General features: G+C 40.7%; 1 protein-coding gene across 1 annotated transcript in view; it reads left to right on the top strand.

The window, feature by feature from the left end:
• Window positions 1-26,917, top strand: part of hk2 (hexokinase 2) — a 49,678-nt gene extending 22,761 nt beyond the window's left edge. The window contains exons 11-18 of the mRNA XM_053228932.1: window positions 2,735-2,883; window positions 6,439-6,558; window positions 12,583-12,678; window positions 14,890-14,989; window positions 15,658-15,841; window positions 16,064-16,219; window positions 23,604-23,840; window positions 24,996-26,917. Of these exons, the coding sequence (XP_053084907.1) occupies window positions 2,735-2,883; window positions 6,439-6,558; window positions 12,583-12,678; window positions 14,890-14,989; window positions 15,658-15,841; window positions 16,064-16,219; window positions 23,604-23,840; window positions 24,996-25,131 (1,178 nt within the window). The 3' untranslated portion in view covers window positions 25,132-26,917. The remainder of the gene's footprint in view (window positions 1-2,734; window positions 2,884-6,438; window positions 6,559-12,582; window positions 12,679-14,889; window positions 14,990-15,657; window positions 15,842-16,063; window positions 16,220-23,603; window positions 23,841-24,995) is intronic.
• Window positions 26,918-27,409: the final 492 nt, after the last annotated feature.

Below are 27,409 nucleotides of genomic sequence, written 5' to 3'. Positions count from 1 at the left end.
AGACGAGGGAGTCAGATGGACTGAATGAATCAGTAAGGGACGGATTCATCTTCAGCCACGCCTGCAGCTCTGAGCATTAAAAGAGGGTGCACAGGTGAAGGAAAGGAGGGTGCACAGGTGAAGGAAAGGAGGGTGCACAGGTGAAGGAAAGAGGGTGCACAGGTGAAGGAAAAGAGGGTGCACAGGTGAAGGAAAGGAGGGTGCACAGGTGAAGGAAAGGAGAGTGCACAGGTGAAGGAAAGGAGAGTGCACAGGTGAAGGAAAGGAGGGTGCACAGGTGAAGGAAAGGAGGGTGCACAGGTGAAGGAAAGGAGGGTGCACAGGTGAAGGAAAAGAGGGTGCACAGGTGAAGGAAAGGAGAGTGCACAGGTGAAGGAAAGGAGGGTGCACAGGTGAAGGAAAAAAGGGTGCACAGGTGAAGGAAAAGAGGGTACACAGGTGAAGGAAAAAAGGGTGCACAGGTGAAGGAAAAGAGGGTACACAGGTGAAGGAAAGGAGGGTGCACAGGTGAAGGAAAAGAGGGTGCACAGGTGAAGGAAAGGAGGGTGCACAGGTGAAGGAAAGGAGGGTGCACAGGTGAAGGAAAGGAGGGTGCACAGGTGAAGGAAAGGAGGGTGCACAGGTGAAGGAAAAGAGGGTGCATAATAAAGAATGAAGGAAGAAGACGAGTGAATCCAAGTGTGATGGAGGCAGAAAGGCAGATGGGAGAGAGAGAAGAGCTTTCAAAAGTTCAAAGACGTGGGAGAGCGAGAGAGAGGTCGAGAGAACAAACGCAGGAGCAGATGTGACATGATGGCAAAGCAAAGAAAGGAAAAAGAAAGAAGCGTTCTGCAGAGCGGCTGACTCGAAGAAACATTGTCAAATAAACTCTTCACATCGGAGAACTGCTGAGAAAGACACCGTGGAGAGAGGAAGAGTTCCACAGTGGGGTTGCTGTAATCTGTCGAAAAGACTCTTTTATTAGGGGAAGTGAGGGAGCGGTGGAGACAGACAGACAGAAGGAAAGAAAGAAAGAAAGAAAGAGGTTAAGTGACTAAAAGAAAGAAAGAGGTTAAGTGACTTAAAGAAAGAAAGAAAGAAAGAAAGAAGTTAAGTGACTTAAAGAAAGAAAGAAAGAAGTTAAGTGACTTAAAGAAAGAAAGAAAGAAGTTAAGTGACTTAAAGAAAGAAAGAGGTTAAGTGACTTAAAGAAAGAAAGAAAGAAAGAAAGAAAAGAGACAGCATAAAAGAAAGAAGGAAAAGAAGAAAAGCAAGAAAGAAGCTAAGAGATTAAAAGAAAGAAAGAAGGAAAAGAGAGAGAGGAAAGAAAGAAGGAAAGAAAAGACAGTAGGGTTTAATAAAGAAGAAAGAAAGGAAGAAAGATGGATAGATATACTGTATATAGTATGTAACTCAAACAGCAGCTGAATTCACTCTCTTAATGGGTGTGGTCTAATATTCTAATGAGCATGCTTGATTGACAGCTTGATTGATTAAAACTGACCATTTATTAGCCCTCACATCACTGTAATTGCAGCTGATTTATTGGAGTTACAGGATTTATGTCCTCATTTTCCAGCAAACCAGCACTTCAGTGGCGTTCTCATTGTAGAAACAGCTCTGGGGATTAAGGGCTGATTAATGACGAGCTGTTGCTGCTGTCTGCAAGAGCGCTGGAGCTCGTGGAGGTTTATTGTACGGTGGAAATGGCAGAACTTTAACAAATGATGATTTTTTTTTTAGCGTCTTTGCTTTCCGAGAGCAGCGTGTGCGTGGGTGAAAGTCACGCTGTGGAGCTCCAAGTGAAAATCTTTTAATTGGCAGTGTTTAACATGAGGATGAACATTATTGCATAAACACGTGTAATTAAAAATTAAAGGTGTAAAAGAATCAAGAAGAATCTTACCTTATCTTTAATTTAATCTGACTCACCTTCTGTGCCAGTTGTGGCGCTTCTGTAGCATTCCTTAGAGCTGTCTCTGTGTTTTTACTGCACTGGCCAAAGCTTTGACTTCCACTGAAACTCACAACTGATGAAATAAATCCAGTTTTATCTGAAGTTTGTTAAATCTTCTGAAACCTGGTCAGTGAAGCAATTTTACGCTCAGTAACCTCAGGTTTTTGCCTGTGTGTGGGTTCCAGTGCTGTTCTACCCAAAAAGTCTTAACTTTGGGAACTGGGAAGCCACGCCTCCTTGACTGGGACTGACAGATATATAGGCCACGCCTCCTTGACTGAGACTGATAATTACAGAGGCCACGCCTCATTCACTAGAACTAACAGGAACAGGAACCACGCCTCATTTCCTGGGGCTGACAAGTATAGAGGCCACACCCATCGTCTTTATTGGATCTGGCAGATATAGAGGCCACACCTCCTTTACAGTGACTGATATGCACAGAGGCCACACCCACCTCCTTCACTGGAGCTAACAGGCAGAGAGGCCACGCCTCTTTCACTGGAATTGACAGGCACAAAGACCATGCCTCCTTTACAGTGACAAACAGGCAGAGAGGCCACGCCCATCATCTTCACTGGAACTTGCAGGTACAGAGGCCATGCCTCTATTATAGTGACTGATGGACACAGAGGCCACACCCACCTTTATTGGGACTGACAGACACTGAGGCCACGCCCACCTTCTTCACTGAAACAGTGCTGTATAGTAAATATTTAGTGCAGCGATTTCATTCGTGTGTGTGTGTGTATGTGTGTGTGAGAGTATTAAACCTGCTGTGTTGTCCGTATTCCTCAGAGCATGGAGACTTCCTGGCGCTGGATCTGGGCGGGACGAACTTCCGAGTGCTGCTGGTTCGAGTGCGCAGTGGGAAACGGCGCAGCGTGGAGATGCACAACAAGATTTACACCATTTCACAGGACATCATGCAGGGCACGGGGGAAGAGGTACTGCTCTCTTCTTCCTCTGACAACCTTCTAACACCTAGCATCACAACCACTCAAAGTTCAAAGTCAGTTTTAAAAGGTTTAAAAGCAACTCTACGAAGTTGAAGTAAAGAAAAATGAGAAGTGATGCGATGTATTTGTCTGTGTCTGCATTTAGCTTTTGGGAGAAAATAAGCCGCTACGTTTTGCACACTTGAGGCTTCTTAACCGAGGCAACATAAATAATTCATTACGATAGTCTGAGCATTATAATGAAGCATAAATCTCCATCCCATCTGTGTGTCCTGAAAGTACGAGGCATGGCTAACTTTGGAAATATTGCTTAAATAGATTGAAAAAGTTTCTAAGTATAAAAAAAGTGTTTGTTTTGTACACTTTCAGCCCCAGACTAGGACACACACTATTCCCAGCTTGATTTTCTCCAAAGTAATGTCCTTATACTTGACACTTTAGGTATCTGATGTTTTTTTTAAGCCATATTTTCTCCTAGTTTAGTCAGGGCCAGTTTGTACTAGTCTTAAAAAGAAATGTTTCAGAAGAAGGCTACAGATGAACTGTTTTAGGTTCCCTAAAAATACTTTCACACTGTTTTCCTCAACCATCCACTTACATGTCACATGCGCTCCTGCGGAAGCAGGAAGCTTGTAAAAAGTGCTGCCTCCGGCTTTTTTCTGGTCACAGTGGAGCTTCCAATATTTTCACGAAAGTGCAGAATGGTGTCTTTTAAGTGCCGTTTTAAATTTTTTTTCAACATCCAGAACGATCATCTTGCAGCTCTGAGAACAATCGAGAAAAACAAGCCTGCTGAGCAAAGTGCGGGTGAAGAAGGAGAAAAAAAAAAAAAAGAAGAAGAAGAAGAAAAGTTTTTTTAGTCAGAAATAATTCCAGCATCGCAAAATATTGGGGTTTTTTGGTACATGACATTACATCCTGCTTTAACTATGGCTCCAAAGCTGCAGCGAAGACAAACAACCTCCTCATCAGCAGAATGAAACCAATCTTTATTTCACCTGCATTAATGAGAATAATTAATGTACGGCTGATGCGAGCTGGGACGGCTAAGAGTGCTGTTATGGCTACAGTCTGCGTGTCTGCGTGTTGCCTGAGGCGTCTGTCTTTTCTATTCATATCAGCATGAAAAGCACTTTGACCAGCACTGTCTCAGTTTAAACAATAAATGGATAAGAAAATCCATGAAAGGGGTGAGAGATATGACAAACTATTATACCATGACACCTGAAGACATTTTTTTTTATGATTTGCGATATGCATCACGATAGAGCGTTATTGCATTTAAAAAAAGAACTGAAAAATACTGTTTAATTATATTTTTATTTAATGTCTACAAAAATAAAGCATTTCACACTGAAAAGATAGGAAAATCAATTAAAAAAATTGTCATTAAACATCAAATCAATTGTTAAATATGATAAAGGGTTAAAAAAAAAAAAACTATCATGATATACACCACAAACAAAAAGAACAAAAAAAGGAAAATAAATGGCAGATGTGACACACAACGCTTTATATTAGATATTTATTTAATTAGCTAATCAGTTATTAGCGCCAGCTCCATGTTCTCCATGATGGGGTGATTTTTGCGATTTCTACATGTACTTGCTAAAGGTCAGAATGCCTCGCAGCCTACAATCAGCGTGCCTGAGGACCTCCTGATCGCCTCTTAAACATCATTAATGTGCGCTTGCGTAAAGTTCTCTGTAATCTCTCGGTTTAAAATGCACCATGGGCCAGCTTAAGCACTCGCTCCGGCTCAGAGGAGAGCTCTCGCGCTGAAATTACTCACGTAGTCGAGACAGGAGGCGTGAAGTGCTGCGTGAGAGTGCTCGGCTCCTTGTCCGTGTTCATTAAGCCTCTCTGGGTAAGCTCTGAGACCGGGTCGCTCGCATGGATGTAATTGTGGCCATCACAGCAGAGGTTAAAAGATGTTCTTCACTACGAGTGCTTTGATAATCAGGAAGCTGAGACAGAACTTGATCGACTTGAGAGGACACTCAGGGAAGTGAAATGTTGAAGATATTTCTCCACTCATGTGAGAGGCCAGAACCAGAACACCTAAAGCCCCCGGGACGAGAGGCGTAATGTCTGCCATGCATGTTCAATCACTGCGATTATTTACATTCAGTTCCTCTTTTGTCCACAAGGTGGTGGAGTTCTCCATTCAATATTAATGATTTACAAAGAAATATGACTCTCAGAAATATTATTAGATATTATACAGCAGTTAGTTCCGGTCCACTAATCTGATTGGACGAGCAGCGTTCCAAGAGTGCTTATATTTAGTATAACCGTTTCCGTTTCGCCGTGTGTGTCACTCCGCTCATCTGTGTACGCCATGTGAAATTCCACCTCTAGCAACAGTCCCACTGAAACAGTTACTATAGCAGAGTTAAAGACATCATCAGCGGACAGCGCAAACGATACATGTTTCGTGAATGTACTTCTGACTTAAAATATGAAAGCTTGTCAGATGAAGATGAAAAGAAAGAAGGGAAGCCTGTTTCACCGGAAGCACGTTTGGCTATCAGTGATTGTGGCTTCTTTGGGATCTATTTCTGCTAGCGGAGCAAAAAATAAACCGAACCTTCGGCCATATTGTGTCTAAAATGTCACTTGCTCGATATTGATTTCTTGTTTATAGAACTGTTGTGTAAAAGGAATATCGCACTCGCTATATCACAATTTATCATAGGTTATATTGTGATTAGCTCCGGCCGAATCACTGTGCCGAGATTCAGTATAACCGCGCTATGAGATATTGCTTAATTAGATCAAATTCTCAGAGAACTCAAGTACAGGTTGTGATGGCGATATTTCAGAAACTAATATTAGTGCAGGGGTTCTGGGCAAGTGAACGCTTCCCAGAAGTGCAATTAAGTGAGCTAAAAAGCAGCAATAACGTAACTGAGCTCATAATTATGATGCAATAATTGCGTGCATTAATACAGACAACAGAAAAGAAGCATGTGCTTGAATCCCTGAGAGGAATTTCCATGAATTTCCTCATGACCGCTTTACCTCTGACTGTTACAAAGCACTGAAACTGGAGACTCCTTCCGTAAACGTTAAATAAACATCTCCATAGAAAATTTGCAGCTGCACTGCTGTGAGAGCTGCTCTTATAGAAAATTAATCAACACCTACTGACCAATCAGAATCCAGAATTCAACAGTGCTGTGGTGTAAAATCTTATAAAATGGATAGGTCCAGTTCTAAAACCTGATTGGCCGAGCCGTGTTTGAGGCCCTGTTCAAATCCTCGATATCTGTGAGCACATCGCAGTAATACTAATCCCTGTCCGTCATGTTGCTTAGCAACCAAAGCTTAATGTTGACACAGTGTATTCCATGGCAGAAGAACTGTTTACAGCAAATATTATTAATTCTAATTTTATTTACTGAACACTGGATTTTTGTCGCATTGTTTAATTAAAGCAGTAAGCCGCTCAGTGTGCGTTAGAGTGATCTGATCACGGCGTTGTTGGACACGACACGACACAAAGCAGAGCAGTGATGTAATAACCGTGTGTTTCTGCAGCTGTTTGATCACATCGTCCACTGCATCGCTGACTTCCTGGAGTACATGGGAATGAAGGGAGCATCATTACCTCTGGGATTCACCTTCTCTTTTCCCTGCCATCAAGCTGGACTGAACAAGGTCAGTAAACACACACACACACACACACACACACACACACACACACACCGTGAGATACTACCTGTCCCAGGAACAGTCCTGAAACAAAACAGTATTCCACAGTTAAATGTGTAGTGTACTTCGTACTAGCTAATTCTTTGCTTCCATTAACTAATGCTTTTTCAGGAGAAAACAACCATTAGCTAGCTAGCTATGCTTTTAGCGAGGAGTAGCCCAGAAAAAACGCGGTTGCTAGTCAGGACTCCATCCTAAGCTTGACGGTGAATAAACAAAACATGATAAAATAGAATCACTAAAGCCCGTGTTTCCTTTTTCAGTTAAAATGATGGCTAATGAGATGGTGTTTTTGAAAGAGTTGCTTCTAGAAAGCTTGCAACTTTTTATAAACGCTTTAGGAAACTGCCTTGCGTCTTGTGGGAGACCCAAATGTTAGAGGTCGTGCTCGCATGTTCTTCAGGATTCATCGCTGATCTTCTGTTGAGTTAAGCTAATCGCTATGTACCGGCTTGTGTTCACTCTGACACTTGATCTCATGACTCTGCTTTTTATTTTTTCTGAACTTTCTGCCTCATAGTGGCCCAAATCTCTATTTAATTATACTGATGAGAGAGAAGAGCGAATAACAGATTCCAAATGCAAATTACAGCCTAGATTTCTGGACATTGTGCTAACCTGCTTGTATGCAAGATAGTCATACAACAAACACACAGCTGGCCAAGAAACGAGAGGGTAGCCAAGTGGTAAATTACTTTTGGTCCCCTAAAGGAAAGGATTATGTAGAAAAAAAATGGGCTTATTGTGTTGTCAAATTGAAGCTGACAATCTGGACTTTAATTCCAAAACCGATATGTTGACTTCAGAGACTAATTTTGAAGAATTGTCTCAAATGCAGTCCATCAAGAAAGCAAACCTGTGCAGCATCATGAATGAAAAGTAATTACATTAATGCGATTACCGCTTCGACTCTATCGACACGTCCAGCTGTGCGTTAGCTCCGTTTTTTCCTCACTAGCAACAGCTTTTTTTCTGTACTACTGATCCCTAAAAAAAACATAGCTAGCTAGTTAACACAGGCTAGCTAGCAAGTTTAGTGGCTAGGAAATTTTATTAGGTTGTTCGTTTTAATCGCAGACTGTAGCTACATTTCGAATTTCTCTTTGACTCCTCTGTTCTTTTTTGACTCTTTCAATTGACTCATTGGTTGGACTGACCTTTTTTAACCACACACTGTAACTATGATTCAAGTGATTCCTGCTTGACTCCTTGACTCTCTAAAATGACTCCTTGGTTGAAGTGACCATTGTAAAGACAGACAGTAGCTACAGTTCAAGCAATTCTCTGTTTCACTCCTCGACTCTCTCAAACGATTCCTTGGAACAGCCGACTGTTTTAACTACAGACTGTAGCTACCATTCAGGCAATTCGCTTCTTGACTCCTCGACTCTCTCAAACGACTCCTTGGTTGGAAGGACCATTTTAACTACAGATTGTAGCTACAAGTCAAGTGATTCTCTTCTTAAACTCCTTGACTCTCTCAAATGACTCCTCAATTTGGAGAAACCATTTTAATGACAGACTGTAGCAATGATTCAAGTGATTCTCTCCTTGAATCTCATGAACGACTCCCTGATTGCTGGAGTGAATCATTTTAACCACAGACTATAGTTGTGATTCATGTGATTCCCTCCTTGTTCTCAAATGACTCCTTGGTTGGAGCAATAGTTTGAGCGGACATATTTGTCAAAGTTTTCGTGGAGCTCTGGTCTGCTGAAAAGAATGATGGGATTCCACTGAGAAGCATTTAAATCCTAAAATGTTGATCTCAACATTTCACCTTGTTCTCAACATCTCTTGATCTCAAGAACCTCAAAATGCTGCCTATTGAGAGCTTTCAGAATGGACTCCTCTATACTGGAGTGATGGAAAGAAAGTAGGGAATTGGGGATAAAAATGAACATGTTCCTCAGATCCATCCAGAAGTTTTTCCTGCTTCATCTTCGAGCATGACAATGACTCACAGGATGTTTAGTCTACATTTTCTGACAAATTGTGATCAGAACTGAGAGCTGCCTTTGGATCTGGTGCTGTAAATTAGCCGGAAGTGGACAGGAGAAAGCAGCAGGCGAGTAAAGCATCTCCACTATCGAACGTCTTGTCTGTGCTTGTACATGTCCACATGATTCGAGCAAGGTGCCATACATCTCCACCTCCTAAAGCGCCATCTGTGATCTGATCATGTTTGTGTCATGCTGCGTGTCTTTTCTTGTTCCCCTGTTTTTCTCAAACCATAAAATCAATACGAGCTCTGCAATAAACGTGCCCTGAAGCCCTGATGTACTAAAAGAATGTGTGTGTGTGTGTGTGTGTGTGTGTGTGTGTGTGTGTGTGTGTGTGTGCTTGATAACAGCAGCACAAACGACTCAAAAAATATACACAATCTGGAGAGTTTTTTTTTTTTAAATAATGTAATAATTGACTTAATAATAATAAAATAATTATTAATTATTAATGTGTTAATTGTCTTAATATTAATAAAATAATTATAAAGATTATTTAAAGTCATCCAGGGTGCCATTCTTCACATAGATCATGTTATAATATCTAGATTTTTTTTTTTTGGGCTGAAATTTCAGTGAATCCAATTTTTGAGGGGAAAAAAATGTACATTCTTGCAGAAATTGGTGGATTTAAAAAAACAACAAAAAACAAAAAAACACAAAAGGCTCCTAACACTCGTTTTGCTCTGGTAGCGCTGCCTTGTCTCTCCAGAAGGACAGGAACATCACACCGAGCAGCCAATGACCTTTAAAGCCCTCGAGTCACCTCTCCATCTTCTCTTCTCTTCATTGTTTTCCCTAAAAAAAAAAAAAAAAATCTTTGTACATTATAATTCAGCTTCATGTGAGTGTGATATTGTGATGTTAATTCTCAGCTCGTCTCACAGAATAAGTCGTGCTGATGCCCCCTAAGCTTGAATAATAATAACCTTTATGAACGCACGTCATCGCTCAGATCCTCAGGGGTTTCTGGCTGAGAATATAAAGACTCCTGATAACACAGACCTCACAGAAACGCTTCATCTGAGCAACAGTCTGAGAAATCGTCCTCTCTAGACATTGATCAGTAAAATCATAACCGATAACTAAATGAGTCTGACTGTAACCGAGTGTAAAGAGTCTTCAGCTGGGTTGGGTTTAAAGCGTGATATACACTGCTCAAAAAATTAAAGAAACAGTTTTTAATCAGAGTACAGCATCGAGTCATTTAAACTCCTGGGATATTGATCTGGTCAGTTCAGTAGCAGAGGCGGTTGTTAACCAGTTTCAGCTGCTTTGGTGTTAATGAAATTAATAACAGGTGCACTAGATGGGCATCAATGAGACAACCGCCAGAGCAGGAATGGTTTTACAGGTGGAGGCCACTGCCTTTTTTTTCCCTACTCATCTTTTCTGACTGTTTTTCACTAGTTTTGCATTTGGCTAGGGTCAGTGTCACTACTGGTAGCATGAGGCGATACCTGGACCCTACAGAGGTTGCACAGGCAGTCCAACTCCTCCAGGATGGCATATCAATACGTGCCATTGCCAGAAGGTTTGCTGTGTCTCCCAGCACAGTCTCAAGAGCATGGAGGTGATTCCAGGAGACAGGCAGTTACTCTAGGAGAGCTGGACAGGGCCGTAGAAGATCCTTAACCCATCAGCAGGACCGGTATCTGCTCCTTTGTGCAAGGAGGAACAGGATGAGCACTGCCAGAGCCGTACAAAATGACCTCCAGCAGGCCACTGGTGTGAATGTCTCTGACCAAACAATCAGAAACAGACTTCATGAGGGTGGCCTGAGGGCCCGATGTCCTCTAGCGGGCCCTGTGCTCACTGCCCGGCACCGTGGAGCTCGACTGGCATTTGCCATTGAACACCAGTATTGGCAGGTCCGCCACTGGCACCCTGTGCTTTTCACAGATGAGAGCAGGTTCACCCTGAGCACATGTGACAGACGTGAAAGGGTCTGGAGAAGCCGTGGAGAACGTTATGCTGCCTGTAACATTGTTCAGCATGACCGGTTTGGTGGTGGGTCAGTGATGGTCTGAGGAGGCATATCCATGGAGGGACACACAGACCTCTACAGGCTAGACAATGGCTTTCAGTGGGTCCTGGGTTCCTCCTGGTGCACGACAATGCCCGGCCTCATGTGGCGAGAGTATGCAGGCAGTTCCTGGAGGATGAAGGATTTGATACCATTGAATGGCCCCCACACTCGCCTGATCTAAATCCAATAGAACACCTCTGGGACATTATGTTTTAGTCCGCCAGATTGTACCTCAGACTGTCCAGGAGCTCAGTGATGCCCTGGTCCAGATCTGGGAGGAAATACCCCAGGACACCATCCGTGGTCTCATTAGGAGCATGTCCCGACGTTGTCAGCCATGCATACAAGCACGTGGGGGCCATACAAACTACTGAGTACCATTTTGAGTTGCTGCAATGAAATTTCAGCAAAATGGACTAGCCTGCTGCATCATTTTTTCACTCTGATTTTCGGGGTGTCTTTGAATTCAGCCCTCTGTAGGTTGATCATTTTCATTTCCATCAAACGATGTGGCATCCTTTCGTTCCTAACACATTACCCAGTCCATATCAGTATAGATCTCCAGCATGATATTTTTCCCCATTGAGAGCTGATGTGTTTTCAAAGTGTTCCTTTCATTTTTTTGAGCAGTGTAGTTCATTAAAAGCTGAATACATCGCTGATGCTCATTTATCATAAAATTCTTTTAATCCTGTCAACAGACTGCATTCTGACACAAATATCTTTAACTCAAAAGTATAAGTATATACATTTTTTTTAAAATTCAGAATTAAAAAGAGGTACAGTGCAAGCTTTGCCAGGTTAAAAAAATACAGAAGTATAATTTATTAATATATATATTTTTAAATAGATTTTTAAAATTCTTTAAAAAATTTAAAGTACAATGAAAACTTTACTAAAAGTACAGAAGTTTAATTTAAAAGAGAACATTTTTAAGTAAAATGCAAACTCTGTGATATTAAAAAATGGATAAGTTTAAAAAAAAAAAAAAAATTAAAACCAAGTGCAAAAGGAATGACTCAAGTATAACCGAAAAGTTAATAATGAAGTATAATTTATTTAAATGTCATTTATTTAAAAGTAAAAAAGTACAATTTATTATTTACAAGCTACAGAAATGATACCTGTCTCCGAGACGTTCCTTTTCTCTCGCTTTCATTGTGAGCTTTAATTTTTCTGGAGTTCTGTGAACACAGTTTACACCTTACGGCAGATTGGCGTTCATCAGCATCCACGTGAGTCGGAAAGAAAAAACAGCATTAACGAAAGTTGGCTTATGCAAACATTTACTCACAGCTTTAGTTTAAAATAAAAATAAAAGCTAAATGAGGCTCATGGTGCAATTCCACAGCGTTGCCTCTGGTTATAGCAGCTGCAGAGACCTGGCTGAGAAGTTTGAGAGTTTTCTTGGACGTGTAATGTGTTCAGGAATAAATCACCTCTCGGCTAGATAAAAAAAACAAACCTCAGAAACGCCCCGATGGCAGCAGGCAATAAGCAAAAGGTTAAAGGTCACCGTGTGGCCGGATGAGGATCTTTATCCTGCCTCAGGCTGATGAGGTGGTGGTTCAGGTGAGCTCAACTTTCAGACCTGTTTTTTTTTTTTTTTTTTCAGTATACCTGTCTATTTATTTATTTATTTATTTTTAAAATAAACCCGTCGTCGTGTGGGTCGAGAGCACGCTGAAAGCCACCTGCATGCTGGCGGAGAAGAACATGAAATAACGACGAAGGAATCGTATCGAGAATAGATTGCGCAGAAAACACTCGAGCATCATGGAGAAGATGAACTAATGGACTGTAAAGCGCTGCTGTCTGAAATTCTGCAGTGCATTATGTGTGAAGCAGCACATCATCATTCCACCTGAGCTCTCTGAAAGTGTGCTTTTATACATCACTTCCTCTCTCTCTCTCTCTCTCTCGCTCTCTCTGTTCTAGGGCATTCTGCTGAAGTGGACGAAGGGCTTCAAGGCTAGCGGCTGTGAAGGAGAAGACGTAGCGGTGCTGCTCAAAGACGCCATCCATCGCATGGAGGTCTGTGCTCCTGTCCATACTGAGCATGAGAAAATCTAAAAGTACAATAAACCCCAGACACTCAGAGTGAAATAAAACACTCTTTTTGCCACAGAAATGTTTAAGAGGAATCATAATCGGAACTCACTTAACAACTTAACACGGTGTCCTGATAGCATCAACACAACCACGGGACAGCAAAATTATTTGAAAAAAATCAACCAAAAAAGCGATTCTGTTTTAACTTGCGTGGCATTTTAGGCTGGACGTTACACGTTTGTTAACTTTTTATTAACAAATGCAGAATTAAACATATTACATGTTGGAATATATGGAATGTATGGAGCAAAGTATGAAGTAAAATTTAAGTAGTGCTCCTAAATGCGAAGATTTATTTCTGAAAAAAAAAAACATGCAACAGAAAGAATGTAAGTCGTGGCATTACAGGTGAGTTTGATCATCTTCACCAGTTAATTGCTGATATTTTTACCAGTATTTTTTTTTTATTTGTATGCGCAAGTATGTAGATAAACCCAGAATCTAGTTTTTTAAAATGATGTTAGAAATAAAAATGTTTATTTTACTGTAAGATTTTCTCGAGAAATAATTTTACAGAACAATGTGTTGGAAAATCGTTTCTTCAGTGTTTAACAAACATCATTGGCTATCTATAAAAAAAAAAAATAGTTATTTTACGCTGTATTTCAATATAAAATCTAACATGAATCCAACAATTAACAATTGGGAAATTCCTCTGTAATAAGCTTCTAATCGGGGAAATTGTAAAATTTCAGGAATCCAACTCATAAACTGAGAGTCATTATTACAGAATCATTATTACAGAAATGATTTTGAAAATACACAACATGACTTAAGGTGGCTCGACTCTAGTAGGTGAGGTTTATAAAGGAAATCGATGCATCATGTACTGTATATCATCATCATGATCATGATGACATCTTTATTATTTTTACTAGCCCTGGTTCCTCTATCCAGATCAAGATAGATCAGATTAAACACCGCTGCTGTGACCTTTACAGCAAAACCCAGAGTCTTTTTTATTTTAAATAAATGACAAGCTTCAGCCTGTAGTCATAATTCTAGTCTTGTGATGTTGCTAGAATTCAAATATTTCTTTCACCGTGAACAAAACCAAGAGAAAGACTTTTATAGGAAAATGACAAGCTGCACAAACATCAAACATGAGCATTATAGATTTATTTATTAAAACGTTAAGAAAGAATTCTTATAAGAAATCCATAAGTTAAAAAAAGACAAAGGAATAGTTTGGCCATCTTTATTATGTTGATTAGACTTATTTCCAGAAATATTCTTAAATCCAGAAATCCACCAGTCAGTGTAATTACTTCTAAAATACAAGTGATTAAGCTTCATAATTGTGAGCATTACGGATTTATTTCTAGATTTTTCAAATCATGAAATCCACTATTCCACTAAATCACTTTTTTTTTCTTTTTTTAATACAAATGACAAGCTTCATACATATGAGCACCACAGAGTACTACTGAAAATTCACTAAAAAAAAGAAATCAAATAGCAAAAAAAAAACCAAACTCGGCAGTCACTATGACCCCGCCTTGCAGGAAGAGTTCAGCCGTCTTTAGTGTTTTAATTACACTTGGCTCCTCTCTCCAAATCAAGAAATCCAGCATCAGTCAGTCTGATTACTTCTAAAACACCTCTGCTGTGACCTTTAAAACAAACAAACAAAAAGCAAGCATCTTTTTTATTTTGAATACAAACCACAAGCTCCATGAACGTGAGCATTACAGATTTATTTTCAACTGCAGGTGGAACAGAATTATTTTTTTTTCTTTTAAATTCATCGTCAGTCCGTCTTTTCATTTTAAATAAACACCAGCAAAACTGAAGAATCTGTAACTGTAGGATTTTATTAGAGACTGGCGAGGAGGGAACAGCTGTGTGTGTGTGTGTGTGTGTGTGTGTGTGTGTGTGTGTGTGTGTGTGTGTGTGTGTGTGTGTGTGTGTGTGTGTGTGAGAGAGAGACCCCTCACTATAATAATAACCAAATACTAAAAAAGTTAAAGATGTTATTCGCCAGTTTTAGATGCGAGATCAGTTTCCTACAGTGGTTTTTTTTTTTTTTTTTTTTTTTTTTTTTTTTCGTTCTTTCATCATTCAAGCTGTTTTCTCTTTCTGATCATTTCTGTTTCACGTTTTCGTCTCCCCATCACGTGTCGTGTGTTTTAGGAGTTTGATCTGGACGTGGTTGCCGTGGTGAACGACACGGTGGGGACGATGATGTCGTGTGCATACGAGGACCCTCAGTGTGAAGTGGGGCTCATTGTAGGTGAGTCTGACCCCTGACTCCACAGAGCTGGAAGACACGAGCTCACTGTGTGTGTGTGTGTGTGTGTTTGTGTGTGTTTGTGTGTGTGTGTGTGTGTGTGTGTGTGTGTGTGTATGAATGCGCTCATTCTAATACGTTATTGTTTCTATAGTAACAGCTCATTCACTGGAACCTGTATGGCGGTTGCTCCACATAACCAGATTTTCAAAAATGTGTAATTGTTGATATTTTGTAAGGAGACATTTATTTGACATTTATGGAAGGAGTCTCCAGTGTCAGCGGTAGCACTGTAATATTTTCCGATGTCTTCAGGACAGAGTTGTTTACGCTTCACGGTTCCTCGATAACACGACAAGCTGCGTTTTATTTGATCTTACTAACTTGAAGAGAGAGAAAAAGAGAGACTGATGAGGGAACGACTGTTTATAGCTGCTGTAGCGTAAGTGAGAACAGGCACTAACTTGTTTAACAACAGTAAATGTAACTATAAATGGATAAGTAGTATGACGTGTCACTCGTTAATGAGTAAACAAATAGTAAGCACTGGTTATTGTTGCAGTGTAAGAGGAATAAAACACTTCAGGATGTGCTGTTGTAGGAAAACAATCAACTTTGGTGTGTGAGGAAGACATGTTTATATATGTGTGTGTGTGTGTGTGTGTGTGTAGGTACGGGTACGAACGCGTGCTACATGGAGGAGATGAGGAACGTGGAGCTGGTGGAGGGAAATGAGGGCCACATGTGTGTGAACATGGAGTGGGGAGCGTTCGGAGACGGTGGCGAGCTCGACGATATCTGCACCGAGTTCGATCACGCTGTGGACGAAAACTCCACCAATCCTGGCAAACAGAGGTGAAGGTCACATGACATCACACTGTCAAGCATTTGAGCAAAATGAGACTCGAGAGATTGAATATTTTGTATAATAGCTTCAGGCGAGTCAAAGCCTTGCTCTCTCTCTCTCTCTCTCTCTCTCTCTCTCTCTCTCTCTCTCTCTCTCTCTGTGTGTGTGTGTGTGTGTGTGTGTGTGTGTGTGTGTGTGTGTGTGTGTGTGTGTGTGCGTGTGTGTGACAGGTTTGAGAAGATGATCAGTGGGATGTACCTTGGGGAGATCGTCAGGAACGTCCTGCTGGATTTCACCGCCAAAGGTCTGCTGTTCCGCGGAAAACTCTCCGAGAGACTCAAGACCCGCGGCATCTTTGAGACCAAGTTCCTTTCCCAGATCGAGAGGTGTGTGTGTGTGTGTGTGTGTGTGTCTTTGTCTTTTTCCTTTTCCATCATGCATCAGCTTAAAAAGCTTCTCTGGATGTGTATTACATGTTCATTACATTTATGGTAGAAATGGTCCAAGCAAACCAAGCATGAGAGTTAAAGATCAACTGTCCAAGGAAGGGAAAGAAAGAAGGAATATTTAAAGATAGTCCAAGGAAAGGAAGAAAGGGAAAGAGGAAGATCAGATCAGAATCTCAGAATCGCTGATCCTTTCACGCTACTGCACTTTAATCACTTTTGAGCAGTTGTTTGGTGTTGTGGAGTTGTACACACTGTATGATTTCTCACACACGAGACACACACACACACTCACACACACACACACTACACCACCTTTCCCTTGGAGAGATCCCTGCTGAAATCCTGCTTTCTCACGAAAATAGACGGCAGAAGTGTCAATCACGTGACTGTGAATCTTGTATGGACCAAAAGAAAAGGGAAATGAGAGAAAATGGGAAGACTGATGAAATATTGTACTGTGTGCTGACTGGAAATATAGCGTGTTTGTTTTCGTGTCTGTTGCTGTGCTCGCATCTTGTCTTCGCTCTCACACTTCATGCTGTTGCATCGCGGTGCTTGAGCGGTTCACGCTGCGTGATTCATCACAGAGAAACTCCGACATGCTGGCAGAATATCCCAGCTCCAGTGATTACTCACGGGCTGAGAAAATCACACTGCAGTGCACTGCAGTGCACGTTACACGACTGGACGCTGCCAGAACACACAGCCAGTAGTTGCCAAGCTGGGGGTGTAGTCACTGAGCGCAAAAATGAGTGGACGACTGGATAATATGGCATCTGCAGTGGCTGAAAAGATGGATGAATGAATGACCACGTAGAAGTAAATGAATATGGATGAAAGATGTAATTGATGGATTTACACTTGGATGGAGAGATAGAGATGGCTATGAGTCGTGGAGGTAGACTGGATGAGGGTGTTTTTTTTTTTTTTTTTTTTTTTTTTTTTTTTTAAATGCAATGCAGGATTAGTGCTGGGTGAAGCCTCTCCAGCTACAATTATAAAGTTTCCACTTCCTACTCACAGTCTTTTCACAGCTAAGTTCTGATGAGACAGGAAAAAAACTTGAGGAAGGACTTTGGGGATGGAAGAAGCACCTGAGTCCTGAAAGGAGAAAGCTGCATGAGCGGGTCAGGTTCGGAACAAGGACCTGAGAGCTGGTTGTAGAGAATTACACAGACGCTTGGGGAATGATCACATGGTGTGAGCAGACAGTTTTGCAGGGAGATGAGGAGATGTAGGTGCAGCAGATCAGGCTTTCTGACCTTCAGTTTCAGGTGAGGGGCTCCCACCCATGGTGGAGAACATGACGAATGGATGGAGATTATTGGATGGATACATGAAGGAATAGATCCATCCAATACTCTCTATCCATCCATCCAATAATGGAGAGAGAGTATTTTATAGAGGATGGATGGAGAGTATTGGATGGTTAGAGAGGGATGGAGGATGGATGGATAGAGATTATTGAATGGATAGATGGATGGAGAGTATTCTATAGATGGTGGATAGAGAGTATTGGATGGATGGATGGAGAGAGTGTATTCTATAGATGATGGATAGATGCATTGAGAGTATTAGATGGCTAGATGGATAGAGGGTATTGGATGGATGGATGGATGGATGGAGAGAGTGTATTCTATAGATGATGGATAGATGGATAGAGGGTATTGGATGGATGGATTGATCGAAGGATGGAGAGAGTGTATTCTATGGATGATGGATGGAGAGTATTGGAAGGATTGGATGGATGGAGAGTATTGGGTGGATTGATGGAGGAGAGATGGATGGATAGATGATCTCTTCTCAGTTTTTTTTTAACATGGATTAATAGTGATTGATGGATAGAGAGTATTGTATGGATGGATGGATGGATGGATCAATGTAAAAGTGATCGATGGATGTTCTGATATTTTGTCAGATGGATAGAAAGTGATAGATAGAGAGTAGTGGATGGATGGAAGGGTGGATGGATGGATGAATGAATGGATGGATGGAAGAACGGATGCCCAGGTCTGATGTTTTCACAGATGGATAGACAGATGCTTTCTTCTGAGGTTTTCTCCAACATGAAAGCTAGATATTAAAGAATAAATGAATGAGTAAATGAGTGGATGGATGGAGAGATGAAGAAGCAGTCTTTTGCAGTGTTGTGATTTATAGAATTTTCAGACAGATTTATAGATGGATAGAGGGATAAAGTCAAGTGGATTTTATTTTATTTATAACTAGTTTACATTAGAACGAAATGTTTCACCAGGACCTTGGTGCAATACAGAGCAGTACACAAGACTACATAAAGTACAAATACACAACAGTGTGAGACGAGTACAGGACAATAAATACACAGGACAATAAATACACAGGGCAATAAATACACAGGACAGTAAATACACAGGACAGTAAATACACAGGACAGTAAATACACAGGGCAGTAAATACACAGGACAGTAAATACACAGGGGAATAAATACACGAGACAGTAAATACACAGGGCAATAAATACACAGGGCAATAAATACACAGGACAATAAATACACAGGACAGTAAATACACGGGACTAAATACACAGGACAGTAAATACACAGGACAGTAAATACACGAGACAGTAAATACACAGGACAGTAAATACACGAGACAGTAAATACACAGGACAGTAAATACACAGGACAGTAAATACACAGGACAGTAAATACACAGGACAATAAATACACAGGACAGTAAATACACAGGGCAATAAATACACGAGACAGTAAATACACAGGGCAATAAATACACAGGACAGTAAATACACAGGACAGTAAATACACAGGACAGTAAATACACAGGGCAATAAATACACGAGACAGTAAATACACGAGACAGTAAATACACAGGACAGTAAATACACAGGACAATAAATACACAGGACAATAAATACACGAGACAGTAAATACACAGGACAGTAAATACACAGGACAGTAAATACACGAGACAGTAAATACACAGGGCAATAAATACAAAGGGCAATAAATACACGAGACAGTAAATACACAGGGCAATAAATACACGAGACAGTAAATACACAGGACAGTAAATACACAGGACAATAAATACACAGGGCAATAAATACACGAGACAGTAAATACACAGGGCAATAAATACACGAGACAGTAAATACACAGGACAGTAAATACACAGGACAATAAATACACAGGGCAATAAATACACGAGACAGTAAATACACAGGACAATAAATATACAGGGCAATAAATACACGAGACAGTAAATACACAGGGCAATAAATACACAGGACAGTAAATACACAGGACAGTAAATACACGAGACAGTAAATACACGAGACAGTAAATACACGAGACAGTAAATATACAGGGCAATAAATACACGAGACAGTAAATACACGAGACAGTAAATACACGAGACAGTAAATATACAGGGCAATAAATACACGAGACAGTAAATACACAAGACAGTAAATACACGAGACAGTAAATATACAGGGCAATAAATACACGAGACAGTAAATACACGAGACGGTAAATACACAGGGCAATAAATACACGAGACAATAAATACACAGGACAATAAATACACGAGACGGTAAATACACAGGGCAATAAATACACAGGACAGTAAATACACAGGACAGTAAATACACGAGACAGTAAATACACGAGACAGTAAATACACGAGACAGTAAATATACAGGGCAATAAATACACGAGACAGTAAATACACGAGACAGTAAATACACGAGACAGTAAATATACAGGGCAATAAATACACGAGACAGTAAATACACAAGACAGTAAATACACGAGACAGTAAATATACAGGGCAATAAATACACGAGACAGTAAATACACGAGACGGTAAATACACAGGGCAATAAATACACGAGACAATAAATACACAGGACAATAAATACACGAGACGGTAAATACACAGGGCAATAAATACACAGGACAGTAAATACACAAGACAGTAAATACACAGGGCAATAAATACATGAGACAGTAAATACACAGGGCAATAAATACACGAGACGGTAAATACACAGGGCAATAAATACACGAGATGGTAAATACACAGGACAATAAATACACGAGATGGTAAATACACAGGACAATAAATACACGAGACGGTAAATACACAGGGCAGTAAATATACAGGGCAATAAATGCACGAGACGGTAAATACACAGGACAATAAATACACGAGACGGTAAATACACAGGGCAGTAAATATACAGGGCAGTAAATACACGAGACGGTAAATACACAGGACAATAAATGCACGAGACGGTAAATACACAGGGCAGTAAATATACAGGGCAGTAAATACACGAGACGGTAAATACACAGGACAATAAATGCACGAGACGGTAAATACACAGGACAATAAATACACAGGACAATAAATACACAGGACAATAAATACACGGGGCAGTAAATATACGGGGCAGTAAATACACGGGGCAATAAATACACGGGGGAATAAATACACGGGGGAATAAATACACAGGGCAATAAATACACGGGGCAGTAAATACACGGGGCAATAAATACACGGGACAGTAAATATACGGGGCAGTAAATACACGGGGCAATAAATACACGGGGGAATAAATACACGGGGCAATAAATACACGGGGCAGTAAATACACGGGGCAATAAATACACGGGACAGTAAATACACGGGACAGTAAATACACGGGGCAATAAATACACGGGGCAATAAATACACGGGACAATAAATACACGGGACAGTAAATACACGAGGCAGTAAATACACGGGGCAGTAAATACACGGGGCAATAAATACACGGGGCAATAAATACACGGGACAATAAATACACGGGACAGTAAATACACGGGGCAGTAAATACACAGGGCAGTAAATACACAGGACAATAAATACACAGTACATGGGCTGTAAACTATTGTGTAGTGTAGCAGCAGTAAGTATAGGCAGTAATACTGGCAGCAGAAACGAGGTCTATAATAAAAGTGTGATGCAGCTTTGTAAGGTGCAGGTGTGCAGTGTTTCATACTGGGTTAGGTGTTTGACTTGCCCAGGTGAGTGTTGGGAGGCAGCAGGGTGTGGAGTAATCTCTCTGCCTCAGGGAAGAAACTGTTGTGGAGTCTGCTGGTGATGGCGCGGATGCTCCTGTACCTTCTGCCAGATGGCAGGAGGGTGAAGAGTCTGTGAGAGGAGTGAGAGGGGTCGTCCGGTGGCTCTGCTGATCCTGCGGTTGTTGTATGAGGTGTTGATGGCGGATAGAGAGACTCTGATGAGCTTTTCAGCCATTCTCACAATCCGCTGTAGGGTCTTGTGAAAAAAGATGGATGAAATGTCTTCCTGATGACTTTGTTTCATCAGAATTTAGTTTGGAAAGGACTGTGTGCAGGAGAAGTGGTGTTTTTGTCGTGTGTGTGTGTGTGTGTGTGTGTGTGCGCGTGTGTCAGCACTGGAGAAATCTGAATGAAGTGTTTGTCCTCGGCTTGTGCGCTCGCTCAAGTGTTTCTGTAATCAGGACATGATTCAAAACAAACTAAGCCGTTGTAAATAACGCTGATCTACTTGACAGTTGCACGTCGCTACATTTTATTAAGGAGGACGTGCGATTAATCACAACCTTACACACACACACACACACACACACACACACACACACACACCACAGTTATTTGTACATTTCACTTACAGAAAATGCTTTTCTGCTTTTCTGTTTGGTTTTGTTTAATTTTACTCTGCTCATAATTAAACGAACCAAAAGAGATGTTTGTCTGAAGAATAGGAAATACGGTGATGCGAAAAAATTCTAAATAAATGATTAGACAGTTATATAAATAACCAGTTTAAAGCATTTTTGTGTTAAAAATTTCTAGAACACATGGCATGAGTCTCAGTTTAGCAGCTCGCATGTATGAAAATGCTGCAACCCAAAACACACGGCACGTTTGATTCACTTCCTGCAGTCATGTCAGTTCAGTGTGTTCTCACCTGCCTGAAGAAGATTGTGCCCTGTGATGAAGTGAAGTGAAGTGACGCGACTTGTGGCCAAGTATGGTGACCCATACTCGGAATTTGTGCTCTGCATTTAACCCATCCAAGTGCACACGCACAGTAGTGAACACACACCCGGAGCAGTGGGCAGCCTTTTTTGCTGCGGCACCCGGGGAGCAGTTGGGGGTTCGGTGCCTTGATCAAGGGTCTCACCTCAGTCGTGGTATAGAGGGTGGGAGAGAGCGCTGGTCATTCACTCCCCCCATCTACAATCCCCGCCGGACCCGAGACTCGAACCCACACCCTTCAGGTTCACCTTCGGGTTGCAAGTCCGACTCTCTATCCATTAGGCCACGACTGCCCCCATGATGTGTTGGCCCCCGTCCAGGGTGGCTCCTACATTGTGCCCCAACTGCCCTGGGATAGGGTCCAGGCTCCAGGCTCCCCGTGACCCCGCGTAGGAGAAGTGGCACAGAGAACAGATGGATGGATGGATTAAAAGTATCTCTGAGATTTTAGTTCCATCTGAATCAGTCACGTCAGTCATGTTTTGCAGACTGTGTGTACACGTGCTTGGAAAGATTACTCCATATATTACCTTCTATAAAATGAGCAGTATAAAGGCACTCCAGGAAGCTCTTGTGCTTTTCTGTCATCTCCCACTGAACCCAAAACGAAAGCAAGTCCCAAGTTTAAAAATGCACAGCTATAAAATATAGATGATGTTGAAAAGGACTTGTCAGGTTGCCAGATGGTGACAGAAAAGCATTCGCACTATCAGCCTGTCGAGTTTGAATAATCCATGTCTGAGCAAAAATTGGCTGTGCTCTCAGGGTGGCAGGAGCGTACTCTCTCTCCTGTCAATCAGAGCGACGCTAGCTGATCACAGGTGTCTGTGAAAGCAGATAGCGCTTTCCTCTGACTGGGCTACGCTGCTCTGCCCTGTGATGCTGCAGGAGCAGCAGTTTGAAAAGACAAGGAATTTGGATTTGAAATTTGGATTTGAAAGTGTCAGAGAAGCGACGATTGTGCGTTTAGGTATGTTATCAACTGTGTACAGGCATGTTATGGTCACGTGATTAGGCACACGGCCTACAACAAGCAGAATGCTTTTAGTTTGTATAAAAATGAGGTGTGTGTAGTACAGATGGAACTGTAGTATGATGAGAATGTGTACATCGTAAAGACCTCTGTGTGAATCCATTATTATTACTACAGACATTCAATGACTACATTACATAACTGACATGCCGTATGTCCGGAAATCTAATCCTCTCTCTCTCTCTCTCTCTCTCTCTCTCTCCGTCTGTGTCAGTGACCGTCTGGCTCTGCGGCAGGTCCGCTCCATCCTGCAGCACCTGGGTCTAACCAGCAGCACGTGTGACGACAGCATCCTGGTGAAGGAGGTGTGCAGCGTGGTGTCTCAGAGAGCCGCCCAGCTGTGTGGCGCTGCGCTCGCTGCCGTGGTCGACAAAATCCGTCAGAACCGCAACCTCAACTCGCTCAGCGTCACCGTGGGAGTGGACGGAACCCTGTACAAGCTCCACCCACAGTAAGTCCTGTCCACATCATACGTTCCTCACGTAAATGTTCTCGCTGGAGAACTGGTGAAACTCCATGGGGTGGAGTCAGACCTGATCCAACTCCTCCTACCTGGGCGAGGTCAAGCCAAATGTCCAGGGGAGGAGTTACAGGTAATGTGGGAGGTGGATCAGATCTAGCTCCACCCCCTGGACTTGTGGTTCTGCAGCGAGGACATTATCAAACATTCTCCTTGCAGAAATCTTTTTTTTAAAGAATATATTTACTTTAAGACCACATGAAATATATATAGTAACAGAATGTTGCCAAAAAAAGAAATAAAGCTGTTACTAGAGAAATGATGAATAAATAAATATGAGTACTTGTTATAATTAAGAAATAAAACACTCCATGTCATGCTACTATAGGAAAATAATCAACAACAGTTTGGTGTGATGAAGCGGAGTTACTTTCCTGTAACAGCATGTTGTGAATGTTTTATTCCTCTTATACCACAGCAATATCACAACCGTTACAAGTTTTTATTCATTAAAGAATGACGAATCATGTGTTTTATCCGTTTATAGTTACATTTAATGTTGTGGAATGTCTGTGATATAAGTTATAAGTAGATATAAACAGTCGCTCCCTCACCAGCTTCTCTTTATTCTTTAAGACAAAATAAACGCAGCTTGTCGTGTTACAGACAAACCACAAAAAGCGTAAACTCCTCTGTGCTGAAGATGTCGGCAAACTTAAAGTTACAGCTTTACCTCTGACTCCTTCCATAAACGTTAAATACGCCTCCTTACAGAATACTTCACAATTTATGATTTAAAAATAAAAATTTGTGTTGCTCGTCTGCCGTACAAGTCCCTGTGAATGAGCTGTTACTATAGAAACGAGAACGTATTAGAACGAGTGCATTAATATAAACCTGCGCTACTGTCAGAGCTGCTGTTATAGAAAATGAGTCAACTCCCACCTACTGACCAATGAGAAGCCAGAATTTAAGAGTTGCGTGTATCGTAAGAAGTTAATTGGATATCGAGAGGCAGTTAAGTAGCATATTCGAGTGTAAACTATAAGATATGTGATATCAGCATGATATCAACTCGTTAGGAGAACCGATTAAGAACCGAATTAAGTCTCGTCTCATCCAGCGATTGTTTTTTTTTTTCTCCAGCTTCTCCAGCATCCTGCAGGAAACTCTGCAAGATCTGGCGCCCCAGTGCGACGTCACTCTCCTCCAATCAGAGGACGGCAGTGGGAAGGGCGCCGCCCTGATTACAGCCGTGGCCTGCCGCATGAGAGACGCGTAACAGCGATGCCGTGTGCCAAGAGGACGAACAAACAGGACGGAGAGAACGAGGGAAAAGGATCAACTTGAACTTGAAACTATCTTCTTCCAGCAGTGATCAGTGCTGTACTGCAGTGTGACTGTTCCCATTGTGTGTGTGTGTGTGTGTGTGTGTGTGTGTGTGTGTGTGTGAGGGTCTATTCTTTTTTGCTTTTTATGCTTTTATTTTGCTGTTTGTGAGAGTTTACATATAATAAGTGCAGAGAGATTAAGGGAAGGGGGTTGTGGGGAGATTACGTGACTTGGATAGTAATTTATTTGTAACATTACTGTATCGTGGCGTTTACTGTACACACATTTAAAAAAAAAAAATAACGTTTTATGAATGTTGAATGGAGAGATTTCCATTGTGTTCATGAAGGGCCAGTTTCCAGGCTCTCAGTGGGAAGGAGCTGATTATCTCTGAGCAATATTCCTCACATCTCAACTGCTTCTGGAGCTTCTCCGTTCTGCTCACGTGCTCCACAAGATCTTTGCGGGATCACGTGACCCTCAGAAGCAGGAAAGACACAGCCATTTCTCCTGCTAGTGAATCACTGAGACTGGATTTGTGGAATAGTGTTTAGAAAAATAAAACCACCGGAAGACAATTTACAAAAAAACAAATTTCACTCTTTAAATATTTAAGACTGCTTTCACACTAGCTGTTTTTTTGTGCCGATATGAAAAAAAATTCTCACGTGATGCATACACTGTAACCGTAACAACGCTCCCAGCTAGCTAGTCGTAGCTAGTAACCAGCTAACTCGCTTGTATTATTATTACTGGGAACTCGGATGATGATTACACACAAAATAGCTTCACAATCCTGCTTTTTTCCACTATGTATTTAAAGTAAGCTTCTTCTACAAGATATTTTTAAAATAAAATGCTAAAAAATAAATTAAAATAATGACATTTCATGTTGAATGTAATTCAACTGAATTACATTTTTTAATGATATTAAATTTTCTGATTGATTTTTCAACATTTTTTTCTAATGATCAGGTAACAATGAGCATCCCAAACCTAGCAACGATGTCTCTAGGTACATTAAAATGCTGAAATACTGACCTCAGAAAAAAAATCTCAGTGTCAGGATCTCGTTACACTCCTTATATAAAACTTTTTCAATCAGCTGTTTGCAGTCACTTTCTAATTATTAAAAAATCCAAATAATAAAATGTATATTGTCATATCACCCAGACCTACACGCTAGACCTGGAGTGTGCACATATAAAGGGAAAAAAACTGTTTTAGTTAAGATGTAGATTTTACGTTAAGTTTACGTTAACACTTTTAATATTAATTGCTGTACATCTTTTTCCTACAATCTACACTCCAGTTTTCAAATAAAAGTATTTTGTATACAAAATGGCGGCTCGTTTGTAACTGGAATGATTTTTAGAGGTCACTGATGTACGTGGATGTTTCTCACACAAGTGCATTTACAGTATTTTTAAGTGTTAATACGATGATGATGATTATTACTCAGTGAAATAGCTTTCTGTTGTAGTTTTACATGATATCTGTTTATCATCAGCTCTTTTACAGAGCACACTTTCCACATTTTCAAGCTTCAAAGTGAGGAGAAATGTTTTATTTCTAAATCAGTCCCTTTAACAGTTTCAGATCTTCCAGCTAACATGTCAGCATGATACTCTGTTTACTGAGAATTGATTTTTGCTCTTTATCTCGTTACTTCCTCATGCAGTTTCATGTTAGTTTATGTGATCCCTGAAATAAAGATTTAACGATCATCCAGTGAATATTTGTGCCCCAACATTTCAGAAAGAAATGAAAGAATACGGGAAAGAAAGAACGTTTAGAATGTAAGTAGGAAATTAAGTTAGAAAGTAAGAAAAAAGTAAGAGGACATTAGAAAGAAAAGTTAGAAAGTAAGTAAGCAAAGGAGAAAAAGAAAGAAACTCAGAAAGAATGGAAGTAAGAAAGTAAGCAAAAAAAGTAAGAAGAATGAATTAAATGAATGAAAAAATGAAAGTTAAAAAGTAATAAATAAAGAAGTAAGAAAGAAAATGAATGAAACAAAGAAAGAAAAAAGAATGAATGAATAAAAGTTAACAAGAAAGAAAGAAAGAAGGAAAGAATAAATGAATTAATGTAGTTAGAAAAGTAAAGAAAGAAAGAAAGAATGAAAGAATGAATGAATGCACGTCAAAAAGTAAGAAAGAAAAAGAAAGACAATGTTAGAAAGAGAGAAATGAATGAAAGCATAAGAAAGTAAGAAAAAGTAGGAAAGG

This window comes from Pangasianodon hypophthalmus, chromosome 24 (assembly GCF_027358585.1).
Source record: "Pangasianodon hypophthalmus isolate fPanHyp1 chromosome 24, fPanHyp1.pri, whole genome shotgun sequence".
Taxonomy (NCBI): Eukaryota; Metazoa; Chordata; class Actinopteri; order Siluriformes; family Pangasiidae; genus Pangasianodon; species Pangasianodon hypophthalmus.
The sequence above is the reverse complement of the archived record's forward strand: the minus strand, read 5'-3'. Positions and strand labels throughout refer to the sequence as shown.